The sequence below is a fragment of the Ochotona curzoniae genome, unplaced genomic scaffold (genome assembly GCF_017591425.1).
Source record: "Ochotona curzoniae isolate NIBS_2020 unplaced genomic scaffold, NIBS_Ocur_1.0 scaffold_1852, whole genome shotgun sequence".
In the NCBI taxonomy this organism is placed as follows: Eukaryota; Metazoa; Chordata; class Mammalia; order Lagomorpha; family Ochotonidae; genus Ochotona; species Ochotona curzoniae.
Window position 1 is genome coordinate 50,135,196 of NW_024467087.1, and position 19,381 is coordinate 50,154,576.

General features: G+C 35.0%; 1 protein-coding gene across 2 annotated transcripts in view; it reads left to right on the plus strand.

Moving 5' to 3' along the window:
• The window catches only part of RPS6KA6 (ribosomal protein S6 kinase A6), a 114,549-nt gene that overhangs the window by 10,559 nt on the left and 84,609 nt on the right, over positions 1-19,381 (plus strand). For both annotated transcript variants that reach the window (XM_040999525.1, XM_040999524.1), the window contains exon 2: positions 17,775-17,834. In XM_040999525.1, the coding sequence (XP_040855459.1) occupies positions 17,775-17,834 (60 nt within the window). The remainder of the gene's footprint in view (positions 1-17,774; positions 17,835-19,381) is intronic.

Sequence of the window (19,381 nt, forward strand, 5' to 3'; positions counted from 1 at the left end):
TGAATTATTGGTATATTACTTCAGAAATCATTAAGTCATGGATGTCTGATTTTCACAGTAGTTTTATAATACAGTCAAGGCACATGAAAAACTGTTCACAGTAGTTTAAATGAATTAGACTTTTAGAACTTTAGAATTGAATTTATTAAGTGTAGGTATATGTGGTGCTAGAATTCTTGATGCTTTTTCTACATAGAATGTAATTTTTGTAAGAAAACACTGAAGCCTTTATTTACAAAAGTTTAAAAAATAATACCTCTTTTGTAAAGAGATCTCTCTGTAACTATGTTTTAAGTAAATAAATCTTTAAAATATACACATGCTTTGACCATTAATACAAACATCTGATTCTGAACTATAGAGTATTTATGGTCCCCAACACTTCTACAAAAATAATATGTACTTAAATAATTGCAATAAAATATGTGTCATATTTATAAAGGGACAATCAAGTGACATAACAGGAATAAAGTTTGTGCAGGGGAAACAACCTGTTGTCAACATTTGGAGATTTCCTAATATGACTGATTGAAGTGCGGATAACACACATTTGTAACTTGGAGTCTGTCATTTTAAGATAGAGTTCATGATTACCAAAAAAATTTCCTGCACATGCCATTGTTTCACCACATATTCTGCTTGGCTAAATATTCCACAGTCTCTTGTCAAAATATATACAATAGACTGCAAAGAGATGTGCAAAAAATAAATAAACATATTCTTCAGGTAGTTTTATTAGCTATACATACTATTTTTAAAAGAATAATTTCCATGTATATATTTTTGCAGTCATTTATTTTCTAAACATTAGTGTTAATGACTGTTCTTAGCCTTCGCCCCCACTGTTTTTCATTTTAGTTGAACGACAGTGATACACAGCCATCTTCCATCCAGTGATTGACTCCCCAAATGCCTGCAGCATGGAGGGCTGTGCCAAACTGAAGCCAGAAGCCTAAGAATTCCTTCCTGATCTTGCATGTGACTACTAGCGATCCAAATGCTTGAGTCCTCATTAGTTGCCTCCTAGAGTGAGCATTTTAGCAGGAAGCTAGAGCAGAAGTGGAGGAATCAGGACCAAGCACTCTGATATGGGGTACCAGCAGGCAAAGTGGTGACTTAACAGTAGCACCAAGTACTTATCCTGTTTTAGTCCCCTTTAAAGATGTGTCCTATATGCATTTATGTGTAACTTCTTGCTCTGTAGTGACACATTTCCTATTTATTTCTCCATATTCATTATTCCTAACAGTTCATTTTAGTGTAGCAGTTGGTGACATATTAATTAATACTGTACATGAAAGCTACCAAATTGAGTAAGCTGTAGCTGATATTCTCAAACTTACTTGTTTGCCAGGAAAATAGGAACCTGGAATGCTGAAGTTTTCTGATTGACTGTAGCATAGACTTGTTTTTGCTGTTTTCTAAAACAATATTTTTAAGTTGAGAAATGATTGTGTATTTTTAATATTATGAAGAAAATGACATTAGTTTTGGGAAAATTTTTTCACTAATTTCTAAAAGCCTGATTAGTGATATGTGCCTCATGCCTTCAAATGGGGAAAAGAAATGTGAAAATAATGTGAGTTGGAGCTGTTTTGAGAATTATTCTATTAATTGATTGTTACCCTTATACTTAAGGAAAAGATAAAGCATTGGTTAGCAACCTATTTTTCGGTAGAGTCTCAGAACAGGATAGAAGATACAGGCAAGTGTTCTGGAGCTAGAATGCCTGAGTTCAAATCTTGACCTCTCAGTTATTGCATAACCTTTGGCAACTCATTTAATTCCTCTGCATCTTGCTTAGTAGCTCTATGTGTACAGTTGGAATAGCAGTAGAACACATGTAAAGCACTTAAGAGAGTGCCCGTTACACTGCAAGCACTCAGTAGACATTATATTAGATGTATCATGTCTGTGATCCAAATAATTAAACAAGTTTCTTGATTTTATTTATTTATTTATTTTTAAAGATTTAGTTATTTATATTGGAAAAGCAGATGTACAGAGGAGGAGAGACAGAGAGAAAGATCTTCCGTTTGATGGTTCACTCCCCAAGTGGCCGCAATGGCCGGAGCTGAACCAATCCGAAGCCAGGAGCCAGGAGCTCTTCTGGCTCTCCCACATGGGTGCAAGGTCCCAAGGCTTCAGGCTGTCCTCGACTGCTTTCCCAGGCCACAAGCAGGGAGCTGGATGGGAAGCAGGGCTGCCAGGACTAGAACTGGCGCCCAAATGAGATCCTGGTGCATGCGAGGCGAGGACTAGAACAACTACGCTATTGCACCAGGCTCAAGTTTCTAGATTTTAAAAAACCAATTATTCCAGGGTGATTTTTAAGCATCATATATAATTATGAAGTGATGTTGCATCTACAATGTATATGTATGTAAACCTTTTTTTCTTTTGAATGCTTGACTCTCCATGTTGCTTGAAGTTTGAAATCTTTTTATTCTTTGATTATAATAATGCTGGTTATTTTTCCTTATTAATTCCTCAAGAAGATGGTGTTGATTTCGCTGAGATGTTTCTGTTTTCTCTATTTACTGAGTTTCTGCTTTCTAAAATCATGATTTCCTTGAGTCTTTTGATAACAGATATGTATTAATAGGAAAAAGTACATATCAAGTAGGATTTGACCTGATGCTAATAGTTGTGTAGTAGCGTCTATTTTCAATCCATTTCCCAATAGCAACCTATTTATTTATTTAAACATTTTTCCTGTGTTCTATGTTAATCCTGAAGTGACAAAGAGATAAAATAATATGCTATGTATTTTTTATAAACAGATTCACTAAGGCAAACAAGTTGCTTTAACCTGTCACTAGCTTCCTGTGGATTCCTAGGTAGTTTATTTAGTTCCTGTTTCTTCCTATATGAAATGGACTTAAAAGTGTTTGTTGATTTTGATAAAGCATGTAATATGTAGAATATTGATATTCTTGTTTCCAACAAATAAACTAACAATTTGGATGTTTTAAACAAAGTGCTTTTGAATTGAATAACTCAGTGAAAACTTTTGAATTTATTCAGTAACCCCAAGGTACAGTTATAATACAAATCTGTGTACCTCTTATTTTTAAGAGGTTACTACTGTGGAATGTATCTACATACACATGTTGTGTACATGTGTGCATGCATCTGTGCTACAACTAATGTATTAAGGAGCTTCAAAATCTGATAGAAATGTAAATAAAAAGATAATAGGAACTTTTTATGAATTTTTAAAACTTTTTGTTAGAAAGTCAGACATACAGAGGTGAAGAAACAGAAAGGAAGATCTGTCTTGACAATAAAAAACCAATTATCAGCCTATCTATTCATTCTTCCATAATGATAAGAAAATGCCTAAATAGGCTGATGTATCACTAAATTGATAAATTTAGGCTTATAGGAAGCTTTCTTTAAAAAGTCTTTTTCTAGGGTGTGTTAATATTTTAATTTCATACCCCTGTTGTGTTAGAGACTCACTGAGGCTCTTTTCCAGCCTTTTATGTTTAAAAGTATTAATAGCTGGTTTCTTCCTATTCAAATAAGCTGTCAAGACAGTGGGATTACAAAGTATTTATGGCAATTCAATTTGTACCTTATTCCTACCTTACATAGTTCCATTTAGTCTTGGGATTAAATTGTTCAAGATTATTATGTTTAGAATATGTTCCTCTTGATTTTATTTAGTATTCCTTTAAAAATTATATATTTTATTTATTTATTTTTTTATTAGAAGGTCAGATATACAGAGAGGAGGAGAGACAGAGAAGATCTTCTGTCCATTGATTCACTCCCCAAGTGACTGCGTGGGTCTCCCACGCAGGTGCAGGGTCCCAGTGCGTTTGGCCATCTTTGACTGCTTTTCCAGGCCACAACCAGGGAGCTGGATGAGAAGTGGGGCTGCTGGGATTAGAACTGGTGCCCAAATGGGATCCCAGCATGTGCAAGGTAAGGTCTTTAGCTGCTAGGCTACTGCACTGGTCCCTATTTAGTATTCTTTCATATATTTTTTTAAGATTTATTTTATTTATTTTTTAAAAATACTTTTATTTTGGAAATTTTTACATAGTTGATTAGGGCACAATGGGTCAAAGGCTACATGAAAGTGGGTAAGACCATTGTTTCCACACTAATATTATTTTGTGCGTGTGTATCTGGGGTAAGGAAAGAGATGAAGGGAGAAGCCCCACTCAACCTCCTACCCATCCCAGGTCCCCGGTGTGAGGCATGCTCCTAGGGTCCTACTCATGTAGTTTTGATAGTTCAACAGTTCTGAATTGCTGCCAGTTTCACCGTTCCAAGTATGATGAAATCTCTTCAGAATCCACTGGCTGACATAGTCTCTTCATGGTTGGGGGTCTGAGATCAGCAGTTTAGTTGGAGGGATCTCCAAAGAAACTTCATCTGAGGTGATCCCAAACCTGACTCTTGTGTGTGCTTGCCAGTACAGGGTCTGGCACCATCCGTAACCCCAATCAGCTCATGCACATGCTGATGGTTGCAATTGCTGTTTTTGTTCCATGGCTAAGGAAACTTACTTTTACTAATGAGTTGCTTTCAATTTTGTGTTGTTAGTACTTTGACTTGTTGCATTGATGTTAATGATAGTTCATAATTCAGTGATGTTGGATTCTGTGTATTCCATTTCGGATTTTCTGGAAATGAAGACTCTGAAATTATGGCAGAGAACATAAAAATGGCTTTTACAGTAATAGTGCAATTTTGAAGTTATGCTTATTCTCATTTTTGTAATAAAGTGATTAAATTGTTCAGAACCTGGATAGCAAGCTGAACAATAGCTGTGTGACTCATTTTAACAGACACATAGGAGCATTTCCTGGGAAACATGTGTTTAATTAGAGAACATATGACTGACTTCAGCCCTTTTATTTTCAGTTGTTAGACTCTGTGTAGCAGAAACTTTATTAGGTGTACCAAGGCAAGGGCCGGCATTGTGGCACGGTGGGTGAAACAGAGGCCTGTATTGTGGCGTAGTGGGTAAAGCTTCTGCCTTTGATGTCAGCATCCCATATGGGTGTGAGTTCATGTCCCAGGTGTTCTTCTGATTCAGCTCCTTTCTAATGGCCTGGGAAAAGTGGCAGAAGATAGCCTGTGTGTTTGGGTCTCTGCACCCCATGTGGGAGACTTGGATGAAGTACCTGGCTCTTGGCTTTGGCTTAGCCCCAGCTGTTGCCATGTGGGAAATGAACCAGAGGGTAGAAGAGATTTCTGTGTCTATCTTTCCCCTGTACCCCAAGTCCATCTTTTAAATAAAATGAATGAATGAAGAATGAATAAATCCTTAAAAAAAGAGTACCAAGACATACTTATTTTTCCGGATACTTCCTTAAAGATAGAGTAATGTTTAGATTAGGAAAGTGCTTTGGAAACTTGTCAGAACTGGACAAATATTGTAATTTGAGAATTACTGTCTTTTTAATTTTAGAGAAATGTATTGTTACTTCAGTTTTTACATTACATTTAATGTAAGTTTTATTAGTTTCTACATTCTTTGAAAATGGTATGCTTGATTATGTTTTAAATGCTGTTAATAATGAGAAAAAGTGATGTAAATATTATTACCCCTTAGTCTCTTACTAGAATTAACAGTTTGTAAAATCCATTGTACTTCTCCTTTTGCATTCAGTGAAGTGTATTTGAAAGTTTATGCCAATAAAGTTCTGATATTTTAATGGTATGCAAAATTTATTGAAGATCCATTTTAATGGCCTTTTAAACTAAAAAAAAAATAGGAGACAAATTGTTGATGATACATTACTATAGCTTTAATCATCTGTAGTTTTCTTTTTCTTTAAGTGGACTGATTTCACATATATTACATATAGATTTAGGATCTTACTCATACTTTCTATCCCACATGCCTCTCCCTGTCGCCTGCCTCCTTCCCATGTTCCCTGTCCTTTCTTATATCTGTGATTGTTTTAAATTTACTGTAAATGAGTGAAGCTCTATCTCTTCATTTGTTTACTGTATCCCTGCTGAATTATGATATTTTTATTTGTGGAACTCTTCATTTAGTGTAGCATTTCACCTTTGACTATTATTTAAGGGTGTTAGTTTAAAAATAAAAATAAAAAAATACAAATTGAGGCAAATTTGGCTCATGGGCTGTAATATTTAGAGTATATTTACAAGTTTGTGCTAATTTCACTGGAAAATATAGTTCAGGATTTAACTGAAAAAATATCCTTAGAAATAATTTCCGAGTAAAGTATGCGATACAAAAAGAAAAAAATCTTAGGACTAACCCCAGCTTTGTGGAAGATTTAACACTAACACATTTTTTTTTTTTGAAACAGTTGTGGAGAGGTAAAGACAGAGAGGTAAAGGGATGTTCCATCTGCTAGTTTTCTTCCCAAGTCACCATAGTAGCCAGCATTTGGGCCATGATGAAGCCAGAGACCTGGATTTTCATCTGGGCATCCCATGTGGGTGGCGGGTAAAGCTAGCTCCTTTGATGCTGGATGCTGACACCTCGCATAAGTGCCAGTTCAAGTCCCAGCTGCTTCACCTCCGATACAGCTAGAGAGTTGGGAAAAGCAGCAAAAGGTGACCCCTGCCACCTTCGTTGGAGATTGAATCAAGTCTCGGGCTTTTTATTTTTAAAAAGATTTTTGAAAGAGCTGACTTTCTTTTTAGAATTTAAAATTCTCTTGGAAATGATCAGAAAAATACTGAAACTACTTTGTGGAATTAGCTTTCAAGTTGCTCTTAAACATTCTAAGTTAGGAAAATTAATAAAATGTGGCAGTTACTGAAGTTGTTTTGTAAATTTAAGTCATTTAGTTCACAAAATCAGTCATTTCATTCCACAGTTATTTTTCCAAGTTAATATTGGGTTTTAATAATATGCTACATAATAGAATTACTGCAGTCATAGATTAATAAGATGTGATCCTTTTTCTCTGGGAGCTTAAAGTCTGTACTTTTATGGGTGGGTTTGGGAGGTTTTTTTTTTAAAATTGACCAGAAATAATTCTGTAATTATTTTGTGGTAACTTTTGATTCACAGGTGTATTATTTTATTTATTTTTTCAAAAAAACGATTTATTGTATTTTTTTGAAAGAGAGAAAAGAGGGAATGATAGATCTTCTATCTGCTATTTCACTCCCCAAATGGCTTTTTAAATTATTAATTTATTTTGAGAGAGACAGATAAACATAAGCATAGAGAAGAGACATAGCTCTCATCTGCCTATACATGCCCCAGATGCCTTTAATTGCATCAAAGCTGGGAGCCTGAAATGCAGTTCCAGGTTTCCCAGGAATTGTGCGAATGCTACCTTCTACAGTGCATTAGCAGGAAGCTGGGATTGAGAGTCTGGCTACTACTCAAACCTGTTCATTGCAATAGATGATATGAGCCTCCCATTTCATGTTGTAATTGCTAGACCCAATGCCCATGCTTGTTTTGTTTGTAATTGACACCTAGTAATGGTACACACTTACGTAATGTTGTGATACATGTACCTAATATATAATGACTAACTTCGGGTATTTAGTTTGTTAGTCACTTGAAACATTTTTTTCTTTATAATGAGAACATTCAAAATATTTTCTGTCAGTTTTGAAATCTACATTAGTGTGTAGCTATAGTCACATTACTATATAGTGAAACATTACAACTTACTCCTTCTAACTGCAATTTTACACCTATTGTTCAGCTTTCTTCCCACCTGCTTAACCTTCCCAGCTACTACTGTTATGGTTTACAACTGTTCTACTCTGTTTCTTTAAGTTTGACTTTTTTTTAGATTCCACATTTTCAAAGTTCATGAAAAATGGGCTGAAAAATATTTTGATGCAAAATACCTTTGAAATCATTGTGCAGTTATTAAAAGCGCATGTTTTCTCATACATTTTTTGGAGTTCCCCCATATACCTGGATTTCAACTTTTTTGCAACAAAATAAAATTTATTTCTCACAGCCTTTTTGAAGTCTATTTATGTAAGTGACATCATCACAATATGAAAATCTGAAGTACTCCAAACATTTTTTGAAGACCCTTTGAGTCCCAACATGGTTCCACAAGTAAAAAAAATTCAACACTTGACCCTTGATTGTAGGCACACTAAAATAATTTTTTTTTTACCTTTAGGCTGAGAGTATAAGGTATTTATGAACATAAGTGAGTTTTCATTTTAGGTTTGTCTCATTACCAGGGTATTCCATTATGTATATGCAGATATTCCAAAATTTTAAAAATAGCCATAATCTGGTGTTGCAGGGCATGAGATATAAATACTTATTTATCTTTCTGTGTCTGGTTTATTTTATTTTATTTAAAATAATATTCTTTAGACATATTCATGACAATATTTCACTCTTTTTGTGACTGAATGATATTTCATTGCATATATAACTACAATCCCAAACCTCAAAAACATACTACAGGGCAGTCGTCATTAAAACAGTCTGCTACAGTTACAGAAAGAGAGTAAGATCAATGGAACAGAATAGAAATCCTAGAAGGGAGCCCACACTTGTATAGCCAACTAATCTTTGATAAAAAGACTGAAAATAATCCAGGGGAAAAGTCTGGTCTCTATAAGAAACGCTGTTGGGATAGTTGGATAGTAGCCTGCCAAAAGCCTTATAAGAAGACCCACACCTGTCACTTTATACAAAATTCAGCTTTAAATGGATCAAGGACCTAAATCTGTACCCAGAAACCATCAGACTATTAGAGGAAAACATAGGCAGCATTCTCCAAGATGTAGGAATTGGTAAAGAGCTTCCTCCAGGTACTCCGTGTAGGTACAGGGGCCAGAGTATTTGTAACATCCCCTACTGCTTTCTGAGGCATAACAGCAGGGAGATAGATTGGAGAAACTGCAGCAAAGATTTGAACTGGCTTTACCCACTGTGTCACCACACTGGCCTTCCTTACTGATTTTAATGATGGCTTTGCTCACCTTTGGTGAATCATTAACTAAAATGTTTGAAATAATTTCCTGTATTCTGTGTTTTGACAGAGAAACATTCATATGTTAGAGATTTATTGAGCCCATATGGGATAGGTGCTTTGGAAAAATTAAGTTAATTCTGACAACTGTTGTTTCTTATTGTTGTACATAAAGAAATTGACAATAAGGAAGTTTAGGAAACTTTCCCAAGACAGTAGATGTAGAGTTTTAGAACTTGATCTTAGGTCTGCTTGACACAGAAGTGTTGCTCTTTTCATGACACTATCAAATACACTGTCTTGTGAGTAAAGCACAGTAGCTGTCTCTAGAATGTTTAAGTCTGGATGCACTTGACAAGATATTTATTCGATATGGTGAGATTATTTTTAGCACTAAAATTTTTGACTTATATATACATGTGAATTTACCATTTTTTCAAGTTTATAGCTCAGTAATGTTAAGTACATTCACACTTGTACAACCAGTCTGCATATATTGCTTCATCTTGAAAAACTGGAACACTTAATGCATTCAACAAGAATTTACTGTTTTCCCTTTTTCCGAAGCCTTTGTACTTACCATTCTATTTTCAATCTATAAATTTGAGTACTGTAGCTACCTCATGTAAGTAGACTCAAGGAGTGGCATTTTTGACTGACTTATTTCACTTAGCATATTATCTTCAAGATTCATGTGTGTTGTATATGACAGAATCTCTTTCTCTTTCAATGGTGAATATTCCGTTGTAATTCATGTGCTGCATTTTATTTATTTGTTAATATATATTTGGGTCCCTTCAAAGGTTTTGGCCACTGTGAATAGTGCTACTGTGAAAAATATGTAAGAATGTGCTCAAATTTGAGACCAATTTTTTAAATTCCTGTACATCTGAAAGTGTAATTGCTGGGTCCTATAGTAATTCTATGTTAAATTTTTCGTTGAGTAACAGCCACATTGTTTTTCATAGTAGCTATGCCATTTGCATTGCCAATTACACTGCCTTAGTTTCTTTACATCCTCAACGATGGTAGAATTATTTCGAAAAAGTAAATTCCATGTTATGCTCTGGGTTTATTATATAGTAAATTTTATCTTCTTCACTTTTCATAGCAGCATAGTTATACCATTGATAACTCATATACTTAGAGTAACTCTTAAGAAATTGAAATATCCCTGATTGTTACAGGAGCATGAAAATACATTCTCTAAGGGCCAGTGTTATGGCTAAGAAGTTAAGCTGCCGCCTGCAGTGCTGGCATCCCGTTTGGTGCCAGTTCAAATTGATTCCCTGGATGCTCCACTTGCAATCCAACTGCCTGCTGATGTGCCTGAGGAAGCGATGAAAGATGGTCCAAGTGGTTGGGTCACTGCACCCATATGGGAGACCTAGATGAAACTCCTGGCTTTGGCCTGGAGTTCAGTGTATATGGAGTTTCACTATATATGGAGTGAGCCAGTGGATGGAAGATCTCTCTCTCTGGCTGTGCTTTTCTCTGTCAGTCTGCCTTTCAAATAGACAAATTTTAAAAAGTTACTCTCTGTAAAGTACTTATTAAGTTAGTGATAGATTTTTTTTCAGGAAGCAGGATGAAAGCAAAAACCATGTGTGGTCAACCTTAAGTTAATTATAACCAAAATTAGGGGTTGCATTGTGATGTAACAAATAAAGCCAGTGCCTGTGAAGCTGGCAGCACAATGCACTCCTGTTTGTGTCTTGGCTGCTCCACCCCTGGTCCAGCTTCCTGATAATGTGCCTGGGAGAGCAGTGGGAAATGACCCAAGTTTTTGTACACTTGGCACCCATTTTGGAGACCATGATTAATCCCTTGGCTTCATACTGGCCCAGAGCTAGTGTTTGGGAGACTCAGCAAGTGGATAAAAGAATACATATCTCTGCCTTCTCATTTCTCCTGGAATCTCTGCCTTTTAAATAAGCAGGCTTAAAAAAAACACCAAAATTAATTAGGTAGCTGTACTGATCATACATTTTTGTTTACCAGAAATTTGGTTCTGCTTGACTTTTACCCAGCTCTCTTACTAGCATGATATGGTCTATGTCTATCATATGAGAAAAAAAGGCATAAATTTAGTAAATAAATAATATCTTTAAGAGGTATTAACTTTAAATTTTGCTGGAAAGTTCATTTTGGGATTAGATTTTATAGTTATTTACATTTTAATTATTACTATTTTGCATTTCAGTTTTAAACTTGTTAGAATGTGTGCATACCCCTTTCTGTTGGTTCACTTCCCAAACGCCTGCAATGGCCCTGTGCTGGGAGCTGAAAGTAGTCTAGATTTCTTAGGTGAGTGGCAGGAACCCTGTCACTTGCCATCTTCAGCTGCCTCCCAGGACCTGCAATCACAGGGACTATAGTCAGGAGCCAGAATCAGGAACTGAATCAAGGCGCTCACATGGAAGATGAGTGTCTTCACTGACATTTCAGACATTTCAGGCACTAGGCTAGACCAGTCATTACCTGTCCCTTGGGTAGAACTGTAAATCACTGATTCTTTTCCAGTAATGTTGATAGTATTATGTATAACAGATTATCAAAAATAGTAGTGTAAATCATGATACATATATTATCTCAGTTTCTGTGGGCTAGGAATCTTTGGCATGACCAAACTAGGTCGTCTGTGTGGGGCTTAAGAAAACTATAATCAAGAAAATAATCTATTAAGTCCTCTCAGTCTGATGGAGCTGTGTCAAGATTTTAGCTTTCCTTGATTCTATTTGGAGGCTTGACTGGGGAGTAATCAACCTCAGAATTCCCTCTGAATCTTGTCTGAATTCCATTACTTGCAGTCATGGTATTAAAAGCCCCAACTCCTGTTTGGGTGTTGACTGAAGGCTGCTTTTAAAGCTGCTCAGGGTTGGCTGTAGCTCCTGGAGATTTCTTGATAATGTGTATATCCTCTACGTGACCACCTGATTCATTGAAACCAGCATAATAAGTGCTTAAGTTCCTAGTGTATCATCTGCCTTAATGCAATTGTTGAAATATAATCCCATCATCTTTACTATGCCCTGTTGTTTGGAATCCACTCACACAATGTTCACCTTGGTGGGGGGCAGGGAGATTTCTAATAATGAGAAATGAAACTCATAGGGGCCCATTTTATTGTCTGCTCACCACAGTGATCAGCTGGAAAGTTTCATTTTGTGATTGGTTTGGTTAATTTAACATACATAGGCCTTTATTCAAGTTGATATGGTCACACCTCTAAATTTGGGACTAATTTGCTCTAGTTGTTTAAATAAGGTGAAAAAATCGAATTCTTTAACAAAAGCTGTCAATGATTAACAAGTAAATATGAAACTTGAAAGATGAAATTTTCTTTTATAAAGTTGTTATGTACTTTTAACATTAGGTATTATATAAATACAATGGTTTTGTTTGAGATGGATTTTGGGAATCTTGCAGACTACTTGGGAATTTATAATACTATCAAATTTGGGGAAAATTTTTGTCTTGCACTTGCATATGTTTTGTTAGTTACATCACTTTCTGATTCTTCCATATTTGTGCAGTTGTCCTTCCTTCTTCAGTATATCTTTCAGTATCAACTCATATGTTCTGTTACTTGACTTCTCTATGTAACACTGAGGATTAGGTATATGAATTATAGAATCATGATCAGATAAAAGTAAGCCCTTGTTACAATACTACAAATGTATGTTCACTTTATTGTGTCACCTCCGATTCTAAGGACCTGAAGGGGCAAAATGCTTTTTTACCCCCCCATTTCAATTTTCCTTGAGGAGCTCTTTTTGTCAACAGTAATTGATAGATTTGAGTTGAGTTATGTGATTATTCTGAGGTCAGATGAGTACAGCAATTCAGTTTAGTATTTCTGTCTATTTCTGTTTAGAATATTTTAAAATGATTTATGTCTTTGCTAATGTACTGAAAATAATTTAAAAGCATTCTTTACTAGGTTCTGAATCACAGTCTAGTCACTTTGGTTTTGGAATATCTGAGTAAATTACTACCACTTTCAGACTTGTTGTCAAGCTCCCCAGAATGTTTGGTAGAAAATATTTAATCTCTATATGACACTTGATTTGAAAGTATAGCCTTTTCGCTTCTCTTTTTGTGCTTTAAATTTTATTTTTGAAATAAAAATTGAGAATTTTGAAAGTAATTGCTTTTATGTGGGTGAAAATGGCTAAAATTTTAGTTTCAGTGAATGTCATGGTTATCCATAGGAATGAGTATTCTTTTATTGAAAATTTGGAACCTTGAGGGTGCATGCAATGGGAGTTAGTGGGCTGTTGTGTTTCTAAAGCTCATTTCTGGTGGACTGAAATGATTTTCAGGATAGAGTGATCTTTTTGACTCATTCAGATTCATTTTATTTCTAGTTCTTTCAGACCCACAGCTTCAAGATAAATTAGTCATAAGTGGTATGAGTAGGACGTAACCAGTAGCTAGGTAACAGAGGAAAGCAACATTTTTCTTTTTATAAGGATAATTATTTTTCTCCCCTTTTTTTGCATAGTGATTTTTCTGTGGCTGATTTTGATAGTTGTAATAAAATAAAATTTTAAGTGTTGGAATTATGTCTTAATGTCGGTTTCCAGATTGTTTTAATAAATATTCTTTCTACATGTTAATGGTCAACCTGCCTATTTTCTAAATCCCTTAGAGTTCACCCATTCTTTTGAGGCAAGATTGTTACATCTATTGATGCCATTTATTGAAATGAGGAACTCTAGAGGGATAGCAGAGTTAGGCAGTAGGTCACTATTTCCTTTTTTTATTAGTTACATTTTAGAGATTTTTTTTCCCAGAGACATAAGAGGAGAATAAGTGGAAATATGGGTTGTTCAGTTGAATGTATGGATCAAGAGCTTGGAAGAATAGTCTGAGTAAATGTGAGTCATGTCAGTAAATTAACTCAGGGAAAATGACATGTGGTGAGAAGGTGAATCCATAGCTTAGGGGTTATGGATAGGAAAAAACGAAGTTGGAATGGAAGAAAAGTAATAGCACAAAAGCAGATACTCAAATAGAAAAGTGATCATGTGCGACTTGCTGCAGATGATGGATCTGTTGGCAAAGTAGACACTGTTGATCATTCTGTTTGGTTTTCATCAGGTTGTATTTATAAGAATGATGTTATATAAATGTTGATAATTTATTTTTTAAGTTGATCACAATTTTTCATACAGTAAAACTCATTCTTTATCAGGTAACAATACTAAAACTATATAAATACGTAGAGTTGTGTGAACACCACCACCATAAAAAATAGTTTCCATATATGCCTTTTTATAGCTAAGATCTTCCATTAGTCCTAACCCCTGGTAACCACTAGTCTCTGTTCCATCTCTTACGAGTTTTATATTTTCCAGAATTGTGTATATATGGAATCATATAGTATGTAGCCTTATAAATCTAGCTTGCTTACAATTAAATTTGAAATTCATCCATGTCATTGTGTGTGCATTAATAATTATTTTTATTGCTGTTTAGTAATCCCCTTACTACTATGTTCTTTACACCAAGCCCACCCTCTGAAAACCAATGATCTGAACGTTTTTTCCGTTTTGCATTTTTAAGAGTATTTCATATGTGGAACCCTATAACATCTTTTGTGTTTGGCTTCTTTTAGTTAATAAAATGCTTTAGATTCACCCAGTGAAAATGAGTAATTCTGTCCTTACTGATTATTAATATCCTATTGTTTATCCACTCATAAGGTGAAAGATGTGGTTTATATTCAGTTTATGGCAGTTATGAATAAAGCTACTAGTATGTTTCCATTTATCCCAAATACATGAATTTTCATGTGGTTTTTGCATTCATTTAATTTGATGTCCCATTTTATGCTCCTTTTCTGTCATTTTTTTCAGAAAATTTCCCATTTTTTTTGTTTAACTGAGAAAAGATTTAATTGTTTGGGGGTGGCTTTTTAAATTTTATCCTTTTTGAGATTTACTGAGCTTCTTGAAATCACATTTGACAAAAATTCAGATATTATTTGTTTTTTTTTAAAGATTTGTTTATTTTTATTGGAAAGGCAGATTGACAGAGAGAAGGGAAGACAGAGAGGAAGATCATCCATTCACTGGTTTACTTTCCAAGTGGCTCTGGTGGCCAGAGCTGAGCTGATCCAAAGCTAGGAGCCAAGAACTTCTTTTGGGTCTCCCACCTGGGTTGCAGGGTCCCACGGACTTGGGTCATTCTTGATTGCTTTCCCTGGCCACAGGCAGGGAGTTGGAATGGAAGTAGAGTGTACAAGACATGAATTGGTGTCCATATAGGATCCTGGCGCTTGCAAGACAAGGATTTAGCTATTGAGCCATCACACCAGGCCTTACAAATGGCTTTTTTTGAGATACAATTCACTTGCCATACAAATATACCCATTGAAACTGTGTGATGTAATGTATTATCACATTTACAAATATGTGTAACCACCATCAATCAGTTTTAGATGTTTTTTTCAACACATCAAAATGGCTCATTTGTACCCTTGGGTGATTAAATTCATCTCTCTAATTCTAGCCCTAAGCAACCACTAATATTCTTTAAGTCTTTATAGATTCACCTGTTTTTGACCTTTCATCTGAGTGGAATTGTCTTTATTGTTTTAAGTTATTGTGTCTGGGATGTTAATGATATTGTCCCATGTGTCTCTGAGGTTCTGTTTTTACTTCACCCTGCCTTTATATTACATGATGTCTATTGATTTGTGTTCTAGATTACTGCTACTCTACCATCGTCATTATGTCATTGAGCCTATCCAGTATTTTAAAAAATTTTCATACAATTTTTAGTTCTAGAATAATTTATGCATTATTATTTCTATATTTTTAATTTCTTTGCTGAGAACTTGTTATTATTCTGCTAAAGTGTGTTATGTTTACCAAGAGTGCATGAATAGTAACTGTTTAAACATCTTTATTAGATATGTCAACTTTGGGGTCTTCCTGTTGTGTGTGTTTGTTTCAATATAGTGCAGACTCCCATATTCTGCTGTATTGTTTCTGCGTAATGATTCCGGTGTTAAGTTAGTTTTTGGAGTATTTGATTATGTACTCTGGATGTACCCTCAGTGCATATAGTTGATATTGACTTATATCCGGAAGCCTTTGTTATACTTCTTTGGTTCCCTACATGTGAGGGTTCATTGTTGAGACTAGGACTCTTGCTGTATCGTTGAATTAATAGATTTTCTCTCATATAATTCTGTCATTTCTTCCATATGCTCCAGTTCTCAAGAGTTTCTTTTGGTATCTTGGTTTTTCATTGTATCACTCAGCTATATTCTTTTGGACTTGCCCTCAGGATGAAATGAAGAATGAAAAAACAAAAATAACGGAGACTACCCTCATATTTTTCTTATCACTAGGCATTCTTGCCTTGTTTCATCTTTCTTTTTTTTATTGTTATTAACATTGTATTATGTGATACAGTTTTATAGGCACTGGGGATTCCCCCCACCCCTCCCATACCCCTCCCCCCATAGTGGATTCCTCCACCTTGCTGCATAAACACAGTTCAAGTTCAGTTGAGATTCCTTCATTGCAAGCATATACCTAGCATAAAGTCCAGCATCTTATTGTCCAGATAATCTTTCTGGAGATAGATATTTTCTGATTATGGAGACTTGTCAGAGTAGGAAAGAGAGTTGGAAAGGAAAAATGAGGTAGGAAGAGAAAATTTGGATTCGCATTAAGTACATTTTTTTGGTCCTCTGCAGAAGCTAGAATTTCTTATGTAATTATTCTTACTGATGACGATGGGGTTCCGTGACTTTGTCTCATTTCAGGTCAGATACTAGAGATAAATGTAAAAAACAAGCCTAGGGATCTCATTAGAGTTATTTTTCAGTGTTCAAAATCACTGTTTAATCTGGTTGACACTGTTAATTTCCCAGAATTCTCAGATTTTTTGTATGTTCTGCCTCAGGGTTTTGAGTCTGTAATCAGGGGTGCGATAGACTTAGTGAGCTCACACCATCCAGGTTGTTATCAGTTACCCTTTTTACTGTTCTGCGTTTTCTTACAATTGAGCAGTAACCATCTTGATGTTGATTAATTTTCAAACATACTTAATTAGTGATCAACAAGATTTTCTGTAAAAGGACAAATATTAAATATTTTAGGTTTTGAAGGCTTAGGATCTCTGTTGTACTACTTAATTCCTGTGTTTTAGTGTTAAGCCAGCAATAGATAATAGATAATAGATAATAGAAAAACAAGTGCGTATGTCTATATTCCAAAAATATTTTATACAGAAAGCAGGGCAGATGTAGATCTTTGACTAAAGTTTACATTTTGTTTTTCTTGAAATAGTGACAAAGCACATTTTTTTTTCTTGCTAAGCTTTGTGTGTTGAAATAAGTTTGTGTCCATGGGCAGTTAAATCTCATTCATATGGTTTAATTTTTTCTGCATATTATGTCCTGAAATTTCGTTGAGCTGAGAGAGGGGAAAATATTTACAACAATGTAGTTGAATAAATTTCTTTCCATGCTAATTTGCTTTGACTCTGTCCCCGTGAAAATGTATTCTTTGGCTTTCTTTTTGTGTATGTGCCATAAATATTTGGTTGGGGATAAACTTCATGAAATTACATATACTCAGAATATGATTGTCTGCCATAGCAAATATCTAAATAGTATGAAATGAAAAACAAACCCTGAAAATCAAGAATTCTTTTGGATAATCGGGGAATCATATTAATAGTGTTCTTTTTCTAAATATTTTCTATATGTCCTGTGTGATTTTGTTTTTCAGTAAGTGTGAATCGTGTTAGATGTGGAGATAAGTGTGTAGAGCTTATTTTTCTTAGCATTGCTCTTCTTTTACAGTTGTATTTAAGGTGTTTAACAATGTTTTTCAGGTAAATGGTCTTAAAATGGTTGATGAGCCAATGGAAGAGGGAGAAGCAGATTCTTGCCAGGTAAGTGCTCATCTTCATATGTTAAGCAACAGTTTTGTCATATAAGAAAAGAGAATAATGGAAAAATAAGAGAGTACTTGTCAATCAAAGAAACTTTCTTAGAGAAGTTGGTATAGCAAATACTTTTCATTAAATTTTTGTAGTTATAAGAAAGGCAGTGATGGAGGCTTTCGTTCTTCTGGTTCACTTCCTGAAATGACTTAACAGCTGGTGCTGAGCCAGGCTGAAGTCAGTATCCAGGAGCCCTGGCCTGGCCTCCTGCATGGATGATGGGCACAAGTATTTGAGCTATGATTCACTGTCTTCCCAGATACTTCAGTACCGAGCTGTATCAGAAACACAGTAGCTGATTGGTACTCCAATCTGGGATTTGAACATTCTAAGTAGCAATTTAACTCACAGTATCACAGCACCCACCAGCAAACACAATTATCAACTGCAGTTCAAAGCATAGGACAAGTTTTCTTATCAGAAATTCTTAGGCATGAAGGTTTCAGATATCGTAATTGAGATGAAATTTACATACCATAAAATTCACCCATTTCAAATGTGATGAATGAAAAATTCTTACTAGTATTTGCGTTATTTGGATTACTTCAACGTAGAACTCTCTGGCTTAGTATCAGTAAATCTATTTACTATGTGTATACATGCATGTGTAAATCTATTTACTAATATTAGCAAAAATATTAGTAAATAATATTTTCTTCAATGTCAAGGTAGAAAGCTAAATTTGAAAATATTGAGCTACAGTGAAGCTTGACATCATTTTAAGTTCTCTTTCTGGCCTTTAGGAAGGATTATGTCTAAGTTATTTCTAAAGTTTCTGACTGGTTTTAAAGATTATTTGGCTATTAGGATATCTATGCAAGGTTTAAATGACAGACTATAATTTGATTCCACTTTTTAAAATTAATTTTGATAGCAGAGGAGAGACAGAAGAGGAGAGGTGATCTCCCATCACTGGTTCATCTCTTGAAATGCCCGAAACTCTGAATGCTAGGCATTGCCTAGAGCCAGGAGACAGGAGTATAATTCAAGTTTCCCACATGAGAACCTAGTTTTACATGCTGCCACCCTCTGTTTACTTTGGTGGCAAGCTGGGGTTAGGAGCTGTGCTGGAACTCTGACCTATGCCCTTTGACATGGAATTCAGGTGTCCTAGCTTCCAGACCAAATGCCCACTGCTACCTTCTAATTTTATAAGATCTAGTTTTACTGAAAAGTGTTCTTAAGAATTTAAGGAAAGTCAAGCTAGCATTCATGTTATTATTTTATGCTTGTTATGTTTTATCGTTAATTTTGTAGAGTTCTAGATGTTTAAAGCTAGAAATAAAATTTCAAAAATAACATTTTATAATTGTATAGAATAATTGTATAGAATAATCTGAAAGCCTGGAGAAGTTGTGCTTTCTACTAGGTGATAAATCTGGCAAGTAATAGAATCTGAAATTATGACACAATATGGCTCCTGTTAGTTCAGGCTATATTGTGTAAAAGTTGAAAGTAACAGCATCAACCTTTTCTTACTTAGTTGTGGATAAAAT